We start from the raw sequence: 21,767 nt of genomic DNA, 5'->3' as shown, positions 1-21,767 counted from the left end.
GTAAATTCGTCAAGCTAACTATAGCTAATTCGCTTGTTGCTACCCATAACAAACTGGTATTGTTTTATAACTAGATATGTAGTCTTCACTTAGATAACAAGCAATAGTATAGTTTCAGTGATGGCTTGTCTAGGGTGCAATTTGGGCAGCTACATGAACAATCCGAAAAAGCCCCCAAGCCATTGGCTGTGGCAGTTAGAACCAATTTTCAACCAATGAGCTTGAATTGTTGTACAGCGGTACAATGTTTTGATACAGACAGAGTGACACCCGACAAATGTACACTTTGAAACCCGAATTGAAGGACTATAAACACAGGCAGAGGGTGAGCCAACATGTTAGTCATGTCAGTGAGCCTTTTTCAATTATAGGAAGGGATTTACAATGGTCTTGAAACGATGTTTTAACCAAAAATCTTCCCTATTGTACCTTTAATGACAGTGGCTCCACTGTTGCCATCGAGTCACGTCAAAGTTCATTTGTCGATGGTTGACGCACGCGTTTATTCCCATACAGTGAATGTTTTTTTCTTATTTAACTACATACTAATTATGAAGTGGGTGGCTATTCACGTCGATTACGTGATCGTGCACAGCTACACATTTGCTCCCTGGTCAAACTTCAAGCACAAATGGATGAAGAGCGCTAGTTGTGTGGTCACTTTGACCCCTCACAGCAAGCTCTAATTTGGACAGTCCCTGACTTAACATCAAGTTAATTAGGTTATTCTGAACAGAGGAAATAGCTTAGGACAGACATCAAGTTAACTGAGGATAAAAATGTCTCAGCATTGACAGCAGTATAGATTAAATGATGTGTAAGAGCTAATCAGTAAATTCACAACCCAAAGAAAAACTGATCATCCTATAAAACTAGCTCCTTTGCGCTACGTCATCTAAAAAACCTACCATATTGTTTTTACTCCTGAAACATTCATGGCTAAATGAGTCATCATTTTTTGCCCAAGCAAGCCTTGTATCTTTCAACATTTCAATGGCACTACTATCACTCGCTATCTTTGAGACCATTACAGCTTGATATATTATTATTATTATTATTATTATTATTATTATTGTTACATTACATGAATGGCATTTGGCAGATGCTCTTATCCAGAGCGACGTGCAACAAAGTGCAAAGTGCATACACAAGAGTGCTGAAAGACTCTAGAAGGAAGAACAATTTCAACTGCTACCAGAACAACACAGATAAGAACTAGGGCCGACCTGATCATTGGAATTGGAATTGTTAATATTAGTTATTATTATCATTATCTAATGTTTTTTCCTTGATGACATCAATAATTTCTCATTGCCTGTCTCCCATAGTTTCATGAGATTTGTATTTTGAGATTTTTTATGAAGAAATTTGTTGCATGACCTATATTACGGTATGGTGGTGCAGGGCCTTAATAGATATTTGACGGATGTGTACTGGATACATCATCTGTGATAATTTAAAATCCAGCCACTTTAAGATTTTTTTAAATCCAAGAACAATTATAACAATTTCTATCCGCTAGTGGGCACAATATGCCATGTTAGTAGAGCCTGACAATAAAAGTCGTCAAGTACCCACAAGCGTCGGCAAGTGTCGTAAAACACTTCTCTCAGCAGCAAAGCTCTGGGGATTTGCGGAAAACAGATCAAGCCGAGCGCCAGCATTGAGAGAAGGCAGCCTGCCTGTTTAAGCAGAAACGGACGTCTGGATGAGGCAGAAATGGGGACTTCATAGTGGGCCCCAGTGGCAAACGAAAATGATTTAGCTTAGGAAATATATGACGTCTTCTCTGTAAAGCGTAATTATATGAGTCGATCGCTGTAATCAAGAGAAAATTAGAACTTATCTTAAAGCCCTTGCCTATATCCATTCACCGTGACGTTTGTATCGGGCCTTGGCATTGTATTGTCAGTTTCACAACCTGGCTGCTGACGTTTGTTCGTAACACTACTTTGTGGCCCTATTTCGGCTCATCGATAGTGATTGCAGTGGGACATTATCCTGTCTGACCTTTAGTGGTAAGTTTACAGTGTATCTAGCTATCGCTTGCTACTTTTCTTTTTTCTAACAGATTACTCGCCTAATCATTGTTTTCATATGTCTCCATAGTGTCCAGCTGGATACATTGGTATTTCAGATCTGTTTGCTATTCATCTGACTTCTTTCACTTAACATACAGCTCGAGGATGGTGAAGGGGGAGGGCGAGTCTAGCAGAAGCCTTGGCAGCTAGCAAATTATAATTATGCTTCTTAAAAAGTGAAAACAGCTCTGTATCTGACGTTAGACCTTATACCGTTTAAGAATAATCTTATTTGCTAGTTAGTTAGCTAGTGCAGGGGGTTAACGTTGGCTAGTTAACGTTTCTGCTATCTGAATCGCAACGAGCCTTAGTTAGCAGTTAGCTAGTGCTGTATCGGTATGATCGCCAGCTATGCTAGCTGTTAATGCTAACGTTAGTCAGCTAGTAAGTTTGCTAGCAAATTGTGATAGCCTACATTCGTTAGATAGCTAGCTAGCTAAGTTTGGTTCGCTAAGTTGTTTATTATGGTGATGTATGTATCGCCGCCTTTATCAGTCAAACGAGCTATAATATCCCAAGCGGAGTAACTAGTACGCTAACAAACATCGTTTCATTAGACCTTTAACGTTAGCCATCTTGCTCGGCTAGCTAGACTGCTCAATTGAAGACAACCAAGCGTACTAGCTAACTAGCCTGCGGGGTAACGTTGACGTTTGCTAGTGGATTGACAGATTGGTTGTCATGCCTGAGCAGGTTGTTTTTTGTTTTGCTGCTCGGGCGTTCATATATTCTAACAACTGGTTAGCTACCGAGGTTGCTTGCTAGCTACAGGATAATTTGGATAGCTAGCTGGTTAACCTGAGTAGGCTATGTGAACAATGTTAGCTAGTCCCGATAACTTAGTTGTTAGACTAGTTTACTAACGTTAAGTTCCATCCACAAGCCTGCTAGGCTAAGTACACAGATGTCAAACTCAAAAGAGATCTGGTCGGATCGAGGTCTGATGTCAAAAGATGGACGTACCCTTCAGCTCTAGCTTACGATAGCTAGCCAGGGAGTGAACGATAGCTTTATGGAAAATGCAACGTTAGTGAACCTTGATGCTAGCTAGCTAGCTAACACAATGGCCAGTAGCTAGCTAGCTAACACAGTTCGAACCACTGGATGTCCCGCTAGCAAGTCATTTGAAATATGTAAGTTGGCTAGCTAGCTGGCTGGCCAGCTACCTTGCTAACTGGATAAACAATCTACCTTACGAGCTGGATGCGCACATTTGTGGCTTTGTTTTCAGCAAGGTCTAGCTAGCTGGCTCGATGCAATTTTACTCAAGTTATTTACAGATGTACTTTATTTCAAATGTGGTCTGCCGTAGCTAGCTTACCTCTGTTTGGAACGCAACATTGTCAATATTTCACATTTCATATTCTTATACGGGCGTTCAGAATATGAAATTCAAATCCAAGCCAAGGCTTGAGATAACTAGCAGGCTCTGTGTATGTCCCACACGTCTATCAAACGAGTGTCAAAATAACGTAACATCGCTCCTTTTGTGTCGTTCTGTCTGTATGGCTCGTAGGCAGTTAGCTACCCTGGCCTGTAATTGTTCTTATTTAGTGCTTTCGTAAGTTATTCTTAGTAATTCTTCTCTCAAATTCATCAAAGGGATGGTTTGCTTTTCTCAAGACAATTTCCGAGTTACCGATAACGTTAACGTTAGTTAAAAAGAGCAAATATATGTGGCCGACAGTTTATTGGGACTGGCTTTGAAAATATGTTTTTTGTTGCTTCCGTTAAACCTTTTCCTCTTTGTCACAACTGTTCTAATTTGTCTAGCTAAATCACATTACAGTAATCTGTCGTGTATTAATCCTTTAGCTAGATTGTGTCTGGAAAAGCCACTAGTAGGCCTATCACTGCTGGATCTGAATAAATGTTTTGCAATTTTGTTTTGAAAGTAAGGAACGTCTTGTAACACTAGGTGTGTTCTTCAAAATATAAACTATTAATCTAACGACACTTAATGCATTTTCATGAATACAGGTAATGTTGTTAACTGTTAGCTCCATTTGTTACACTTCTTGGCATGTTCCATTGATAATATCGCACAGCACCACCAACGGTTAAATACAATTTAGGCAATATAGCCTAAATTCTCTAAATGTATAAACTGGGAGTCACTCAAGCGAATTACTGGAATTAACTGCAATAATTTCAGAATCGCTGGTTAAAATATTATGGAAAGATAACTGACTGATGGACTGGAAAGCTAAAAGCCAGAAATAGAATCCGTTGTGTATTCATACACATTCCCTGTAACTATGGCAACACCCTGGAACCAGAGGAATGCCAAAATGCGGGATGGTGTCGTACAGCTGTAGAATAATGATAAAGTTAATATTCATGTTTTACGATTTGTCTTCTCAGTCAGTTCCTTTTTGAACATTTCTATAATGCAATCAAGAGCAGCTTTACTGGCCAATTCTTTGTAGATCATCTTGATTCTGTTTGACTGCTTTGTTAATGACAAAAAATGGGTGCACTGCAGTGGCTAGTTTTTGGATGTGACAAGGTGCCTGTGTATATAGTCTCTTCCGTGACGATGGCCTCACAACACTTCATTCTCAATGGGAGTGGTTTATTTAGGTGGTAGACGTGGGATTCATGTTACAGTAAGCTATGAATTTGTTTAGCCCATTTTTTTTTATGGTAGGGCATATCTTGTTTTGTGAGTTTCCAGACTGAATGGTCTTCCAGAGCATTAACTTTTGTTCTTTGAAGCAGCAGGAAATGTTCTGGACCAAAACCCTCCCAAGTCCCAACCTGGCAGCAGTATGGCCTATGCCGAGGTCAGCATTGCTGCCTTTGCAAAGAGTGATATGTGCGTCAACAGCAGAACATTGCAAAATATTTTTTCATTGCATGCACACCAGAATAAGGGAGCAAGGGACAGAACACATAATTATCTTTCTGTCAAAAGTCTTTCCCCCACACTCATATGTCCCTGCTGACCTAAAATACACTACAAAAAGCTTTATAGCTGTAATCCAGAAGTTATTTTCCTTGCCCTTGTCTGTTCTTTATCTTGGATGCACACCTCACTATCTTTCAAAAACATGTTACTCATAGAAGTAATGCTGCCCCCAAAAACTATTCCCTCAAATGCCTCTTGGCATGACCCTTCTCAAAAATCTGATTAGTAAAAGTAGTCTGATGTTCTAGTCTGGTGGGCAGAACCAATGAAACAGTTTATTCTTGTTACTGGCAGTTGGCTTTCATCAGCTTCTTAACCTTTTGCCATCTTCCTGTTCATTTTGCCTTAATATAAAGCTAATAGGCCCATAATCAGGAACCTTGCTAACTGATTTGGATTTTCACTTGTAAAATAAATTCTGCAACTTTTAGGTTTTACAATTGAGCCAGCATTCAAGAACCTCTTAAGCACTTTGTATTCAAAAGGCTGTTAAGGAAATGGGTGTGTGTGTTACTAGGAATCACAGACAGCCAGGTTTTTAAGGCCAAACTCTGTTTTTATAAGGTTTTTTATGAAGCCTTTTTGTTTTGTGGTGCATTGTCATGTGTCACTCCCAGTCTGCATGACAGTGTACTTTGCTTGTTTCCGAATAGGATTAATTCTGCAAGCTTTGCGCATCCTATCATCCATACATTTAGAAAAAGTGCTGTCATGAGAGTATTACATTGAGCCAGTATGCTATAGTCTGTCAGATTTTATGCTCTTGTGGCAGTAGGATGAAATATGAAACATAGGTTTTTATTTGAGGCATGTAAATTTTGAGGCTGTCATTTTTGTGATATAATCAGATAACAAAAGTGTGTGAATATGGATGTCCTGTAAAGCTTGAACGTAGGTCTATTGTCTTGATATGATTTGGTTTAAGTAACAAGTGTGTCTGTCTGTGTGTATGAATCTTTGTCAGCGTGATTTTGTCCGACAGGCTTCGGTACAATTTAACCTTTAAAGAAGGACATTTTAGTAATTATTCCAGTCATGCAGGAATACACAGATTGTGCATTGGCCAGGGAACAAGATTAAATGTATGCCAGGGAATGGCAGGAGTGAATAAGACCGTTAGGCAGAGCGAAAGGAGAGAGCTGTCAGGAATCCACAACCCCTTCACGGCCTCAGTGTACTGCTGCCAGTAAACAAGGGGGAAGAACCTTGAGCGACTCCGCTCTGCAGTTCACTGCATAGTGCACTATCAGAAATACATTTACAGTGCTGGTACATTTTTGTTCACCAAAGCTCCCCAAATCTACCCTGAAAGTACAGTAACGTTCTCTTTGGGTACAAATGAGTATTGCTGGCTAGGAGTACAAATTTATGCACCTATTGTACCACCACAGCGACAAGCATTTGTAAAGTTTTTAGGCCATTTTTGTGAGAGTGTGGGGCTATCGTGCTCGGGGACAGAATTAAACCATCCCCCCCCCCCCCCCAGACACACACACACACACACACACACACACACTCACACACACACACACACACACACACACACACACACACACACACACACGCGTGAACTCTGTATCCATTTCCTGGATGCCGGCGGATACTATGACGCTAGCGCTCGTATTTTCCCAGAGAAGCTGAGAAGCAGCCATGGTTGTACGCGCCATGTCCCAGAGGCTCATGGGAGCTCCATGGGAGCAGTCCCACAGCAGCCCGGGCTGGGCCTCTGCTTCACCCCCCGGCGCCTGCTTGACAGCATCCCGGGGGTGGGGGGGGTGGCGGCTGGTTGCACAGTTACAGTCACCCCCCACCTTTGTTCCCTAAAGCCTGCTCTCTCAGCAGCTCTCCTCCTCACCAGTGTCCTCTCTCCTCCGCGCCTCCAGATTCCGCTCCTGCGCGTCTGATGCTTCCCATTTTGCCCTGCCGTCGGTTGAAGGCACAGTTGTTGTGAATATAGGTCCAGCCTGACACCTGGCGGTTGGTACCTAGTGGCGGTTGTTTGTAAATCCCGGCCGTTGTGTTTTTGGGCATTTGAGTCCCGGGTTATCTTTTTCAAGAGGCTGAAACAGAAGTTAGAGCAACGCTAGCTTCTGTGATATGACGTATACGCCAGTGAAGCAAGTCTTTCAGTAAGGGATTTTTGAGGGGGGGGGGGGAGAATGCCTCTACGTGAAGGGATATTGATTGGAGGGGAACAGATAATTGACATACATTTGATCGGCGTACACACACCTCCTGGTACATGATGACATAAAATGTAAATTCTAATCGTTTTCCAGGAAATTGATGGAAAAGTTTTGGTATTCCATCTCCGGCAGGCAGGGATGGACATTCTGCGCATTGAGCCAAAGACTGCAGACACAGGCCCCCTGGGCAGACACTTGCAGGGGTCCAGCTGGCCCGGCTCTTCTCTCCCTTTTCCCCTCCCCGTTGCTGTGAATGTTAAACCCGGCTGCTCCACATTTTGGCTGAAGATGCCTGGAAATGAACAGGGACAGGTGATGGACGCTTTCCACAGGCAGCCCAGCTCTGCAGTCAGAGCTGGAGTCAGAGCTGGAGTCAGAGCTGGAGTCAGAGCTGGAGTCAGAGCTGGAGTCAGAGCTGGAGTCAGAGCTGGAGTCAGAGCTGGAGTCAGGGCTGGAGTCAGAGCTGGAGTCAGGGCTGGAGTCAGGGCTGGAGTCAGGGCTGGAGTCAGGGCTGGAGTCAGGGCTGGAGTCAGGGCTGGAGTCAGGGCTGGAGTCAGGGCTGGAGTCAGGGCTGGAGTCAGGGCTGGCTTTCTTGGTGTCGACAGGCCTTAGAGTTAGCAAGTTATTGTTATAGTTATCTTTCTTTGTGTGGACGGGACTTTAGAGTTAGCAAGTTAGCTGCACACCAGGGACGAATAATGGCTCGCTACCCTTAGAGTAATTTGCTACGGCAAAATAACCACACATTTTCATCGTACTGTTTACCTCCTTTTAAGCTGATGAGAATTCACTGGGCTGTTGACATCTCCCTTCCAATACCTTCCTGATCAAACATGCTTAAATGTACATTTTAGCAGCAAAGCTGAGACACCTGTTGTCACATCAATTTGAATTTGAATGAGAAATATGCACTGTCCAGTTATTCAGCCTAGCTAGTTAAAATGTTAGACTAGTTTACTTACTAACTTTTTGATAGCTCAAATATGGTATTGTTTGGGAGAAAGCAATACCAGTTAACAATAGAATTGGCACACAAAAAGCCAAGCTTAGCTTCATTTCGTACAGGCATCCTGCATTTTTAGTTTTCATTATCAAAAGCTATTATACTGCATTCCATAAGACATACCCTTCATACTATGCATGTACCGGCAAATTTGGTAGAATGGACACAAAAGCACCGAGGTGAATATGTGCCTCAAAGCATCCCCTTTAAATAGGCCGAGTTAACTAGATTAACTACAACTCCGAGAAGAACTCATTCGATGCGTGCTTCAAAGCATGCTGTGATTTTTTGATCCTCTTGAGAACACAAAAGCATCCAGGGAATTTTGCTGCATACTTGCGTTCATGCACACTGAATTTGTAGCAGGCAGGGGCAAACCCATTACATTACATTACATTATTGGCATTTGGCAGACGCTCTTATCCAGAGCGATGTACAGTTGATTAAACTAAGCAGGAGACAATCCTCCCCTGGAGCAGAGCAGGGTTAAGGGCCTTGCCCAAGGGCCCAACAGCTGTGCGGATCTTATTGTGGCTACACCGGGATTAGAACCACCGACCTTGGGTGTTCCAGTCCTTTACCTTAACCACTACGCTACTGGCCGACCCCCGCAAATGGAGAAAACCACTTATGACTTGGCAGTCAAGCCAGGCAGTCGACTAGCTAAACAGTGAAAAATCTTTTTGCTTTCTTACCTTGGCTAATCCAATCACTTACTGTAACTCATTCACAACACAGCAGTCCACAGAACTCAGGTCTTCATCTGAAAAGTTGGGTAACATCACTGTCACTCGACTCATACTGCATGCTGACTCAAAGTGAGATTTGACTCTTTGACCGAATCCACTCCCACAAAAGCAGTGTGTTCACAGTTCTAGACGAGCTGAAATCAAGATTCACTTCTTTCTCAATTTAGTAAATTATTCACATACGGACAAAGGTTATAAAAGTTAATACAAGTGTAATACTTGCAGGCTATCTGCCGGGGAGCCCTCATCAATTGAGCTTGTGTATCACCAGTCTCTTTGTTTAGGCTCTCTTGTACTTAGCATTTTCATCTAGGACTTTTGCGCTTGTATTTATCTTGGTACTATAGTATTACTTATTCCTTATTACATACTGACTTGGCCTATTTACCATGTGTACTAGACTTTAAGTTCATGGCTGTGGACAACTGATTTGATGTGTATTGTACCTAATCCAGCCTGTTCTGTGGTTGTTCTAATGACCTTCGGTATGCATGTATTGTATACCACTTTGAAGGTAATTTAAGGAAGGATTCAGAGGTTAAGCGCATGCTGTCTGTGCTGTCATAGCTGCCTGCAGAGGTGTGGCCAATAAGGCAAGGCCTCTGATCATAAAGGAACACACCTGCTGTTGTGTAACGAAACCCCCCTGCTTCTTTACCAGGGTTTCACTGAGGTAACACCTCTGTAACAGGCTACGTCCTGAGAATCATTTTTTGAAGGGGTGGGAGTAGTCCTGTTGACAGAGAATCAGTTTTTACTTCTGCAAAGCAAATGCCGGTGAAGTTGTGACCTTCGACTTATTCACGGCTGTCTCCGGTGTGTGTTTTTACTATTGGAATACCCACAGGGCAGGTAAGAGGATGGTATCTTAGTTCAGAAATACGTTTGAGACATTGCATCCTCCATCTCCTGTTTATTGTCCTGGGAATTTCACTGCAAAGTGAAGTGTGTGGCTTATTTATTTATTTTTACAATGCAGCTAGTAATGGTGTGTGTCTGTCTGCTTGTGCACATGAACAAGAGAGTATATCATTCGAAATGTGGAAAGTTGTGTTTATTAACTTCTGTGAAGTTGAAGCCTGCAGCCTTCCAGTGTTTGTGTGTGTATTAAAGTATGTTGTTGGAGTATGCCTTTGGCCATTCTCAGTTAAACTCATTTGTCATTTCTGATAACTTGGTGAGGTAATGCTTCTGCTGATGAGAGACTGGTTTTCACAGAGGGCACCGTGGCTGTGTGGTACCATAGCACAAATGAAAATACCGACTGATACAGACAAGTGATACAGAGGCAGGTTTTCACATCGGTCTCCATGTACCGCCTATAGGCATGTGGCCCTTCAGGTTCTGCTGGTATGGGAGAGACGTGACTGTCCGTGTTCTGAAGTTGTGTCCGAGGCAGAGGAGTCCGCCAAGCTCGTAGGTCACTGCAGGTGTGTGTGTGTGTGTGTGTGTGTGTGTGTGTGTGTGTGTGTGTGTGTGTGTGTGTGTGTGTGTGTGTGTGTGTGTGTGTGTGCGCGGTCCTGCGCCCACAGTAACCACAAGTAGGCCAATGAGCAGAGCTGAAGGACACTCAGACAGATGTATGCTTCCATAATTCAAAGGTGAGGAGATGCTGGGCTTTGAGGTGTCTCTGCTTCAGCATAAGAAACCTTTCACCGTTTACTGGAGGCTTCTGGGAGAGGGAGGGAGGGAAGGAAGCGCAATGTAATGAGTGACAGTTGTCTGCCACGCACACACTAGTGAGCTGCTAATGAACAGGTGAATGCTTTTGTGAAATTAACATGAGAACCATCTGAACTTGTCTGAATTAAATCAGTTCTGCGAAGAAGAGTGGGCTAAAATTCCTCCAGCGATTGGAAAGGCTGATATGAGGATTTTTATTAGTTAAGCTATCATTTATTGTGTTATATACTTGTTGACTTTATATGCATTGATCTCTTTTTGGACGTTGTCCATTGACTTAAAATGGGATGGGCACAGTTTAAAGTTTGTTTTCATTTTTTTGCAACCAATCATTGTAGTTCAATCGTTAGCTACCGGGGCAAAAGCCTTCATTACATTAGTTATTTAGCTGATACTATTTTCCAAAGTGACTTACAGTTCCAAGCAGTGACCAATCCCCCCTGGCGCAATGTGGGGTTAGGGGCCTTGCTCAAGGGCCCAATAGCTGTTCTGATCTTTTTGCTGCTACACTGGCGCTTGAACCAGCAACCTTTCAGCTTCCAGTCAAGCACCTTAGCCACTAGGCTATCAGCTGATGGCCTATGGCTTCAAATACGGAGGGCTTCAAATACGGAGGGGGGTGTTGCATCTTGGTTTAAATACTCTGTTTATATACCTCTGCTAAGTGTGTGACTGCGGTTCCCTGTGTGATATGAGGCAGGCCAAAAGTAATGTGCGTGCTTTCTGTGTGTTCTATGGAAAAACTGACAGAGCCACCGGAAATGTATGGAAAAAGCTTTTCAATCTTTCCGGCCTTGTATCGAGGTAGCCAATTAAGAAACCATTAGCACCTCGGGCCAGCAGATTTGAACAGATGTTGGAAAACATTTCAACTGCTGTCGTTTCCTCCACTGATTGTTTAAATTTGAATTTGCATGGAGTTGCGGTGTGTTTTTGCCTGTTCTTGTCGTAGGTGACTCTCCGGTGTAAATTTACATGTGTATTGGCTCCAGTGGGTGGGCAGCAGGAAGTTTCCTGTCATGTACCAGCGGCAGTTCACACGAGATTCTGTGTTTTTTTGGGGGTTTTTTTATGCAGAAAAAAAAACCAAAATGCAGGGGGGGAAAATATGCTGCCTTCTATAAATGCAGATATTCCAAGGTCTTTTTCTTGAAAGGATTACAACATTCCAAACTTGAACCATACCCAAATTACTGCTGTGGTTGTGAATCAACGAACCTCAAACAAATAAACTCCTGTTTATTTGTCTTTTGTTGTCTGGAATTCCTGTTTATTATTATATCAAATTTACACACCTTAGTGTTTAAGAAAAATTAAAATGAATTATTAGCCTGTGTCTGAAAAAATAGTTTTGATCAGAATGCCAAAACATTATTTGTAGTTTTTCATCCCGCTAATACAGCTATTTCATCCTGTTATGGTCACAAGTGTAATAATATAGCGTAGAACGGCATACATTTATTGTGTTGTTTTCATGAGTAAAAAGTTTTTTTCGGAATGCAAGTGAATTGGTGCAGAATGCATGTTGCATATTTGTACGGCCCTGCGTTTGAAAGTTGCAGCATTTCATGGGTTAGTGATACACTACATAGCATTATGATCACCTCCAGACAGACTGTTGTTGGACCAACTGAAGGGAATCCATTTTGTAGCCTTAAGAGACATGACAGAAGTGAGGCAGAATGGTGGGAGGGTTCTGTTTCGCTCCACCCACATGGGGACTTATGTATGGGGTGTTGCAGTATTGTATTAACGCATGTATTGATGGTACAGGTGGCCTCCAGTAATCTGCCTAACGTCTCGTTTTGGTTCTTTTTCTCCCAAAGCAGGGGTGGAGTGTGGAGCCCTGGATGGACCCCTAAGAGTCATCGTTGCGGTCCTGAGTGTTGCTTCCACCGGGGGGGGCGGCCGCAATGAAGAGCGAGGTCCCGTCTGATGCGCCAGGCGGACGTGAGCACCTGAAGGGGGCGCTGGCCAACCCCGAACCCCTGGAGGCGGCCAAGAGCTTCCCAGCGGACATGGAGGTGCTCGGCAAGGTGGGGAGCGAGTTTGCCCCGCTCTGCGCAGCCGAGACCCGCCGCAGGCCCCTGCGAGAGGTGGGCCCCGGGGCCCCCAGGGGTCTGCCCGCACGCAGGAAGCGCAAAAGCCAGCAGGCAGGGCCCTCGGACTGCACGCTGAAGGAGGGCCGCGTCGAGGCTGGGCCCCTGGGGGTGGCTGGAGCGCTGGCCGGCCGGAGCGAGGACGAGCGGCACCTGGAATCATCGTTCAGCGACTGCGCCTCCTCTCCCTCCTCCAGCCTGCGATTCGGGGACTCGGACACCCTTAGCTCTGAGGAAGAGAGGGGTGCAGGGGCGGAGGGGGCGGGGGCTCTGACTAAGGTCGCCGCTGTGGGGATACGGCCCGTGATAGGGCGGACTCGGGGGAAGTGGGCGCGGCCGGAGGCGGAGCCCGTGCTGTTGAAGCGGCCCTGCCTGGGGGCCCGGCGACCACCTCACAGGAAGCGCTTTGTGAAGGCGGGGGCGGGGGCCGGGGTAGGGGCCGGGGCAGGTGTGGCTCAGAGGACTCCTAAGCAGAAGGAGCGCATGCAGCTCCAACGCAGGAACCGCGAGGTCATCGCCCGCAGGAAGTACGCTCTGCTCCACAGCACCAGCAGCTCGAGCGAGGAGCTGAGCAGCGCCTCCTCCTCCGCCTCCTCCACCGAGGGAGAGGACGAGCTGTACGTGGACGTCAGCAGCGCCAGCAGCCAGCCCGGCAGCACCGCCATGGCCACAGGTAAACCCGCCAACATGCGGCGACCTGTCTTGCCTTCTGATGAGCATTACCGTCAGCTTGTTAGCATACACCAAAAGACACCTCCCATTCACGCAAGTTCTAGAAAGATCTGCTCTAGCATTGTACCATAAATGTTGTACTGTACCATTACTGCACCCCATTCCTCAGCCCCAGGGGGATGGGAGCTGATTGTTTCGCTATTTTACAAGGAAATGGTCTAGAAACTACACTACCTGTGTGTTAAAAAGAGCATGGGATCCTTTGGCATTCTCAGAGTGTGTGGTTAAATGGTTTAGGTTGCGGCCGGTCTGTTTTCCAGCCGTTCACACTTGTTGTTACTAAGGAGGATTAGCGAGGGCAGAAAGGCCACTAACCTCCTAGCATGGCCAGGCTGTGCGCTAGCGTGTAGCAGGGTGACGCGCGCTAGCACACACCACAGCTCTCGCCCTCACTGTGGAAATGAACAACCAGAGCAGCAGTTCACAAGTGGTATTTCAGCAACTATTTCAGCTTGACCACAAACGTTTCCCCAAAGACAGGAAGGACATTGCAATAAGAAATACGTGCATAAAATATTTGGAGAACCCAGCGAAAGATGGTATCGTGACAGCTTCTCGAATTGCTTCAATCTCATTTCGACGTACTTGGGGAGGAACCCGTTCTTACTGTTGAGGAAGGGGGAAGTGGGAGCCTAAACCCCCAGAAGCCATTGGGAGATCCTGGTCCTGTCCCCTTCACGCATGTTTCACACATTGCTCCCATGGTTGCTCCAGAGTGCCATGGAGGGCCAAGAGTGTGCAGATTTTCATTCCAAAGGATCATTACACCAGCTGATTTTACCAAGTAGTTCCCATCCGTTCTTGTTGAAGGTGTGCTATTAAGTGAAATCAGCAGATGTAGCGATTTGTTGGTGCATGATTGGGCACCCCTATTCCAGAGGACTCTCACCCCCATCCAGCCGCTTTGATTGTTCTCCTGACGTTGGTGGTTGAAACATGGCTGCTGGTTGGTCCGACTCTGCCTCCGAAGCAAACCTTGGCAGAAACGAGATGAGAACCAAATTTTCCTTCACCAGAACCATGACTAAAACACGACTACCGTTCTGCTATTGGTCCCATACACCATAGTGTTTGCCATGCATCACAGTGCGTTTGTTTGCGTCTCCAGCGTTTGTTTACTGGGCGCCTCTCTGCCTCTTGGAAAGGCACTCGGTCTGGGACTGGATATTATTCTTCACATTCATCAGTGTTGCGTGCAAGTGTGAGATTATTCCAACAAGCAGCTCGCAGGCTTAACAAGAAAGAGAAGGGGGTTGTCTTCATTTTTACTTATTATTTTGTAGAAGGTGTCCATGTTTGGTGGTGCTGTAGAAGCACGGTGGTATTTTTTGTAGAGGTTGGCCCTGTGGAAAGATGATTGTGCTTTCTCGTGGGTGGCCCTGTGTAGGGTGTAGAAGGAGAGTAGTGTGGAGTAATTAAAAGTCTCACTCTTTGGTGGTGGTTTGAGCAGAACGTTGGTCCATTTTGTGATGCACTGCAGCACTGCAAAAACTCACTTTTTAATGACTCGTGATGAACAAGAGCTTATACAGTGAGGACACGTTTGTGTGTCTGTGTTTATGCGTGTGTGTCTGTCTGTGTGGGTGCATGCACATGTGTACACACTTGTGGATGCTGTTTCTAGCCGTGTTAGTCCGGCCCTGAGAGGTTTTGTTGAGACTGGCTCTATTCATTGACCTGTGGAGCGCTGTGGTTGCTGGGTGCCTGCGGTGGTGGAGTTAAGGCTGGCGTTTGGACTGTCTGGCCATTATTACTCATGGAGTAGAATACAGTAGAATGCTTTCAAAGAGCCAGGGTTCAGCAAGGACCTGCCTTCCTGCACTCTCCTCTACTGAGATACAGGGCTAAGCCTGCTAGCATTACTGTTAACATGCAGCGTATACCCCATATGAGATTAACCAAAGAGGGCTTCTTAAATTGATATTTAAAATTGCTTTCTCAGACAAAGAACTTGATTTGAGAAGAATTGTAATGCATGGCTGAGGTACTTGGATTGCAGCCATACTGTTAATTCCTTTTTTTTTTTGGATAATTAGCTATACGGTCCGCAGTTTGCATTGTGCAGTGCAGCTTTTATCCCAGCACACCGATGCAGTCTTTTAGGCATTATATTACCAGTGCATAACCTGCCTCCCCACACCATGACCTGCTCTCCATTCCAGCTGCAAGCCTTGCTTCAGACCACACTGAGACTGTACGAGCCAGCTTAGCCTGTAGTGCTGACAGGGTGGGTGGAGAGAGGGCAGGTGCTGGTGGGAAGGCCTGGCCACATCCTCACCACACTCGCTCAGCCTTACATGCAGCCCCCTCCCTCCCTTTATCCCCCCCTTCATCTCCATCTCCTCCTGTCCGGGGGCTGAGGTGACCGCTCCTCATAAGGAGTTACGAGAATAAAAGCAAGAATTGTCTGTGTTTCAAAGTCTCTAAGGGACTAAAGGGGTGCGGCTACCCAGCTACATTTATCTGGCTGAGTAATTGTTGTACTTTGGAGTTGGGACTGCGCTGGCTTCTCACTCTAGAGGCTATGTATCTACAGTTACAGTGACGCAGCAGAAAATGTCACTTACCCAGGTGTTGGGGGGTGGGTGAGAGAGGGTCAGGACGGACCTTGTCAAGCAGCGATTGGATGCACACCTGACCCCCCCCCCCCCCCCCCCCACACGCAGTCTACCTTGGCTAGCTTGGTAGAAAAGCTTTTTTCCTGTCTTTCTCCCTCTCTCTCTTTCACAATAGACAACATCTTCATTGTGCTCAATAGCTGTGCGTAGGCCATTCAGCTCCTGTGGCCTTGGGAAGAGTGAAATGGGTCTGAGTGTGTCTGTGTGTCTGTGTGTCTGTGTGTCTGTGTGTCTGTGTGTCTGTGTGTCTGTGTGTCTGTGAGACCTGCCCTGGGAAGTGGGTAGGAGGATGACAAGGAGGCTCGTTGGAGCTCTGTGGAATTCTGGGGCTTTGGCCAAAGCCGTGCCCACGTTTGTTTAGAGAAGAGGAAGTTGTCAGGAGGGTCTGGAAGAGGCCCGTGCCAAAGTCTGTTCAAGACAGATTCCTCTGTCTTGCCTAACTGTGTTTTGTACAAACGTTTTGAAGAGAAAGGGCATGTCTGTTAATTCATTTCCATTGTATTTATTTCTCCTGGATGATTTCACACTGAAGGTCCTGACTAGCTTTCCCTTACGGTACAGCTGTACTGTTTACTAAGCAGAACCTGTAGTTCTCCATGACGGCTATTTAACCAGGGAGGTCAAACTGAGATTAACATCTCTTCAAGTGAGCCCTGGCCAAGAAGGCAGCATACATATAGTTACACTAAATAATACATAAAGCGCAGTACAACACCAATGCACAGATCCACAGATAACAGCAGCATAGTACAACACCAATGCACAGATCCACAGATAAAAGCAGCACAGTACAACACCAATGCACAGATCCACGGATAACAGCAGCACATAGGAGAGGGGAAGGGAGGGGGACACAAGTGATGGGGAGAGACACCAAACATAACAAGACATACGTTCAAGACAGTACAAAGACAACTACAACACTAAAGACTTGGCTGTAACAAGAGAAGAGGTTAGCATCAAGATGAACCAAATATTCACTAAAGTGGTATGTGTGTATACGCGCCTGTAAGTGGGCGTGAGCAGGTTTGTCACTTCCTGTGGAACGTTGGTGGACGTGAGGGGCGCGACAGGGCGCGGCTGGCCCCGCCATCCAGTGGCCCCCAAGCATCAGGCCCCCCGCGCACACCCCGGCCGGGTCCCGGGGCCCCTGCAGGCGGACGGAAACGCCACCCCCCGGGGTGCGGGGCCCAGGGGCGGGCCGGGGCAGCCGGGCCCCCAGGGCCCAGCCCACCACAACAAGCCGGGCCCAGTGCCGGCCCCCGGGGGGGGCCCCCCCACGCGCACCGCGGCAGCGCCCACCCGAGCCCCGGCCCCCAGGCGGGCGAGGCGGCGCCCACCACGGCGCCCGGACGGCGAACCCCCAGGCCCCGCAGAGACGGGCGGGGCGTGGAGCGGGGGGGCGAGGGGGGGGCCCACCGGCCCCCACCGCTCCTCCCCCAGTGTGGGCGCTAGGTGTGAGCGTGTAGTGTGTATGTGTGATTGTGTGAGTTGTGGGCTGTGTGGATGTCTATGGAGCATTAAAAAAACAAATTGGGAGGACAGTCATGGTGCAGGGGCCTAAACGCTGGCCAACTATCCCTGTCCGCCTCCCAAGGCCGTAGTGTGATATGTGGTGTGGGTGGTGTGTGTCTCTGACTGACGTGCAATTAAAATTGGGGGGAGTGACCAGGGCAGGGGGCTCCCACCGCGGTTGGGCGACAGAGAGCCAGTCTGCCCCATCCCTCCCCCCGGAGCCCTAGTGACATATGGTGACTAGTGTGTGTTGTTACATTTTTTTTTTTTTTTTTTTTGGGGAGGGGGGCGGCGCAACAAGGCAGGGTCCGGCAAACAGGACGAAGCCGCCCCGAACCTATCCCCCCTCCTCACCGTCCCCCCAAAACCCTAGTGACATGTGAACGGAGAAGTTCTTGCACTTAGACCAGTAGCTGGACCTGTAGCCGATGGGATCGTCTTTATGAAGGGTACGTGCTCCATTATGGATCAGAGCCCTGCTGAAAATTCCAGCTAAAACCAACTAGGATTCTAATCTGGTTTAAGCTGTGACACTTCTAGCTGGTCTGTAGCTGGTGAATGCTGGTCTGTAGCTGGTGAATGCTGGTCTGTAGCTGGTGAATGCTGGTCTCTAACTGGACAACGCTGGTCAGAGTTGATTAGGCTGGTGGAGTAGCTGACTATATAGGCCATGTACAGTTTAAAGTGTCAAGAACACTGCTTAAAACAGAGGATTGCACATGGCACGAGTGCTTTAATTTGTCTGCTGTGTACCGCATAGAGAGTATAGCTACTCCACTACCTTTATCTTGCAGAGTAATTATTGTGTACTTTGGAGCTGGGACTGGCCTTGCTTACTTCAGGTTGTGGCCTTATCTGCAGCGGCCACTGGCTTTGCAGGTTTTTGCAGCTTGCAGCAATGCTGCACCATTGCATTTCCCCGGCGTGTGTTTGTGTATAAAATGGAGGGGATGTACCGAGAATGATGAAATGGAGGCTGCATACAGCCATTTGTTGCTTTGGAATTATACGGTTCTATCTGAGTAGTTCAGTAGTTTTGGGATATTGAGCTTCAAAACGTTTGCTTCCTAACGCAACAAAACTGAAATGCAGGGCAAAATGACAGACACCCTAAAAGTACTCAGGATTTTGATATTGTACATTCAATCAGATTGCCCTACAAACAACATATTTGTGAATTAACTCCTTTTTGTCAGTTCTCCTTGTAATTCTAAGGTCCTGCATTGCAGGTCAGAGTGCAAGGCCAGAGGTTTGACGGAATTAAAATGGAATATTGTTTTTACAGCAACTCAGAGTTGAATTGCAGTGACCCCCTCCCCCCCCCAGGCCATAGTCAGCAGTCAGTCAGTTGGGTATTCAAGAGCAGAGGGGGTGATTTTGTGTTTTATGGCTGGTTGTGATTGCTAATGCTGTGGATAATCCTTACTGCTCTACCAAGTAGGCCTGCTTTGTCTGTGGTACACAGTGGCTGGGTTTCAGCTCTGAGGTGGAAAAGGACTTTAAGGAAGTGTTTTAGCTGGAATTTGCTGCAGAGGAGTGCGGTCTAGCTGCGTATGCTCCTTGAAAGGGTGCGCCTACACACACTGAGTCTTATTTACTGGTTGCTTCTTGGTGCTAGGCAGCAGCACCCAATGGATCACCTGAATAGAATTCACCCTGGGGAGCGCTGTTCTCCAGAGCTTGCACCTACACACATACGCACATGCAGGTGCATATTGCCGCATTTGTGAACAGCGCTAATAACTCTGGGTCTTTAATACCTTTATTATTCATTTGAATAAATTAATCTCTGGCAATGTCTTTTCAAACAGGGTAGACTTGAAGGACCTGAGATTTGTTTGGAATGTTGCGCGAGCATTGTTCCTCAAATCGACATTCTATTGGTTTGTGGTGAAGCAGTGAAAAGCCTGGTGGGATTGCTCTCTTGGCAATGGGTTGACAGTGCCTTTTTCCTGACGGCACACCTAAGCTTGGTTGCTAAATCCGAATGCAGCCATTTCATTGGGTGTGGCTGATGTGCTGGGGACCACATGAGGAGGCAGAGATTGCCCTGTCCTTTGCAGCTTCCATTCAGTACTGACTGACCTACATAACACGCAGGGCTTGAAGACACTCTCTCACACACACGTTGTGGATTACATTCGCTTCTTATCCGAGGCTAGCTACACTTCGCTATTCAGAGGCCGACTCCGCCAAGGCGTCGGCCGCGTTTCTGCCGATAACGGAGACGCTGAAGAGGAAAGAGAGAGGAGGAGGAAGGAAAAGACACAGGATGGAGTGTGGGGAAATAAAGCGGTCTGCAAGAATGCCCCGCATTTCCCTTTCACTGCATTCAGAGTGTCACTGTTCCACAATTACAGAATATGACTAATTCCCGTGAAAAAAAAAGGGTGTTATTAGTGGTGCAATGTGGCAAATATAACAATATAATGAAGCCACATCACCGTATATATATATATATATATATATATAACCGTGCCTCTTTTTACAATTTTTGTAAGCTCTCTGCTGGAAAGGGGTATATTACTATGTTAAAAGCAAGGTATTTTTACCTTGGTAGTGAAATTTCAAAGGGGATATTCCTGAAAATGATGCCATATATCAGAGCCTCTTCACTCATGCATATTACCTCTGTAATCCCAGTAGTTCTCAGACTTTTGCACCATCTGCTTCATCACAGGGGCAGCCTGTAGCCTGGTGGCTGATGTACATGACTGGGTCCCAGTGAGTTGGTGGTTCAAGCCCAGGTGCAGCCACGATAATTCAGTGCAGCTGTTGGGCCCTTGAGCAAGCTTTGGATAAACGTCAGCTAAATTATTATTCTCATACGTTTTTATATTTTGTATTATTGATATGATATTTTATATTATTATATTTTTATTTTATATATATTTTTTGATATTTTGTAATAATATTATTATATGTAATTATTATTGTTATCTTTCCAGCTGGCTCACCTGATGTATTCACGCACGTTCTTGTGTCTTGTTTTCAGTTGCGTTGGACGAAGACGTAGTGGTGATCGAGGCGACTCCCCCTCCGCCTGTGCCCGTTAGCGAGGAGATCAACGTCACCTCCACCGACAGCGAGGTCGAGATAGTCACCGTTGGAGACGGCTTCAGGTCAGCAGCTTCCCCTGGGTGTGTGAACATGGGCTGTAAGACCTGCCTCCAGCTGCCACCTCGGGCAGTCTTGTATGTGGAGTATGCTGGGTTCTTCATCCTTAGGCTGATGCAACTCAACCATTTCCTGTTCTTTGTTTCCGGAAGTCATCCATTTAAAGGTCCCGTATTGTACACATGATGGCCATAAGAACACATTTGTTTGGTACCTCTCATGGGCTTTACCAAGAACAGGCTGTTTTCCTGACTTTAAGGCTCATTGATATCAATGAACCTCTGTAATGATTGGCTGACTAGCTCCAGGAAATTGAACGCATTCTGTGCCAAGCACTTTGATTCGGACGGGCTGGAGCATATGAGCGTATCGTTGTCCAAATGGCCAAACTGCTTATTTCAGTGCACATTGTCTTCGTACGGATTGTGTGGATTTATTTGTGGTCTGTGCATTTTGACACTTTCACAGTGTTTTTAAAGCACCATCAACGCCTTTATAGCCAGGGAAATGTTATTTTCCACAATATGGGACCTTTTCGAGCCTGCTGAGAGCGACATTGTGTCCCAAGGTGTTACTGGCCCCACTGTTAGGACCGTCTTCTGTCGGTCATGGGTGACCCGGTAAGTGGGCAGGGTCTCTGGGTAGTAGCACCCCAGCGTTTGAAGCAGGGTTCCCATGCTTCCTAGAAAACCTGGAATTTTTTAATGCAGTTTTCCAGTCATGGAAAAGTCATGGAAAATGCGAAGATTGCCACAATGTCCTGGAAAACAATTGGTTGTCCAACCGCAAGCCCCCACCCCAAGTTGTGTAGCTAAGTACAGCTAAGGCCCACTAGACACTTTTAATGACGGCACATCAGCCATAGTGTTGTTGTGTACTTTTATTTATTTATGTCTTTAATTTTTGGTCTGTGTACCTCTCAGAGCCACAGCAAAGGCCTCTGGGAAATATGCTGGCATCTCGGAGCCAGGACCGGATCACACGTCTGCGATCCAAAGCGAAGCTGGCCAACAGGCATCGCCGCTTGGCCTGGTGCGTTGCAGCAGTTGCAGCTGTTGCTCTGCCTGCGTCCT

The 21,767-nt window shown here is 46.2% G+C and overlaps 1 protein-coding gene across 2 annotated transcripts in view; it reads left to right on the top strand.

Annotated features, from left to right (window-relative positions):
- Nucleotides 1-1,601: 1,601 nt before the first annotated feature.
- The window catches only part of LOC133131021 (E3 ubiquitin-protein ligase Arkadia-like), a 52,479-nt gene continuing 32,313 nt past the window's right edge, over nucleotides 1,602-21,767 (top strand). Inside the window, exons 1-3 of one of the 2 annotated variants that reach the window (XM_061246099.1) lie at nucleotides 1,602-2,018; nucleotides 12,443-13,385; nucleotides 20,573-20,699. In XM_061246099.1, coding sequence (XP_061102083.1) covers nucleotides 12,527-13,385; nucleotides 20,573-20,699 — 986 coding nt within the window. In that variant the 5' untranslated portion in view covers nucleotides 1,602-2,018; nucleotides 12,443-12,526. Of the gene's footprint in view, nucleotides 2,019-12,439; nucleotides 13,386-20,572; nucleotides 20,700-21,767 lie in introns of both variants that reach the window. The other variant, XM_061246098.1, reaches the window with a different exon arrangement.

This window comes from Conger conger, chromosome 6 (genome assembly GCF_963514075.1).
Source record: "Conger conger chromosome 6, fConCon1.1, whole genome shotgun sequence".
NCBI classification, from domain to species: domain Eukaryota; kingdom Metazoa; phylum Chordata; class Actinopteri; order Anguilliformes; family Congridae; genus Conger; species Conger conger.
Note: the sequence above shows the minus strand (reverse complement) of the source record. Positions and strands in the feature narration are given on the sequence as shown.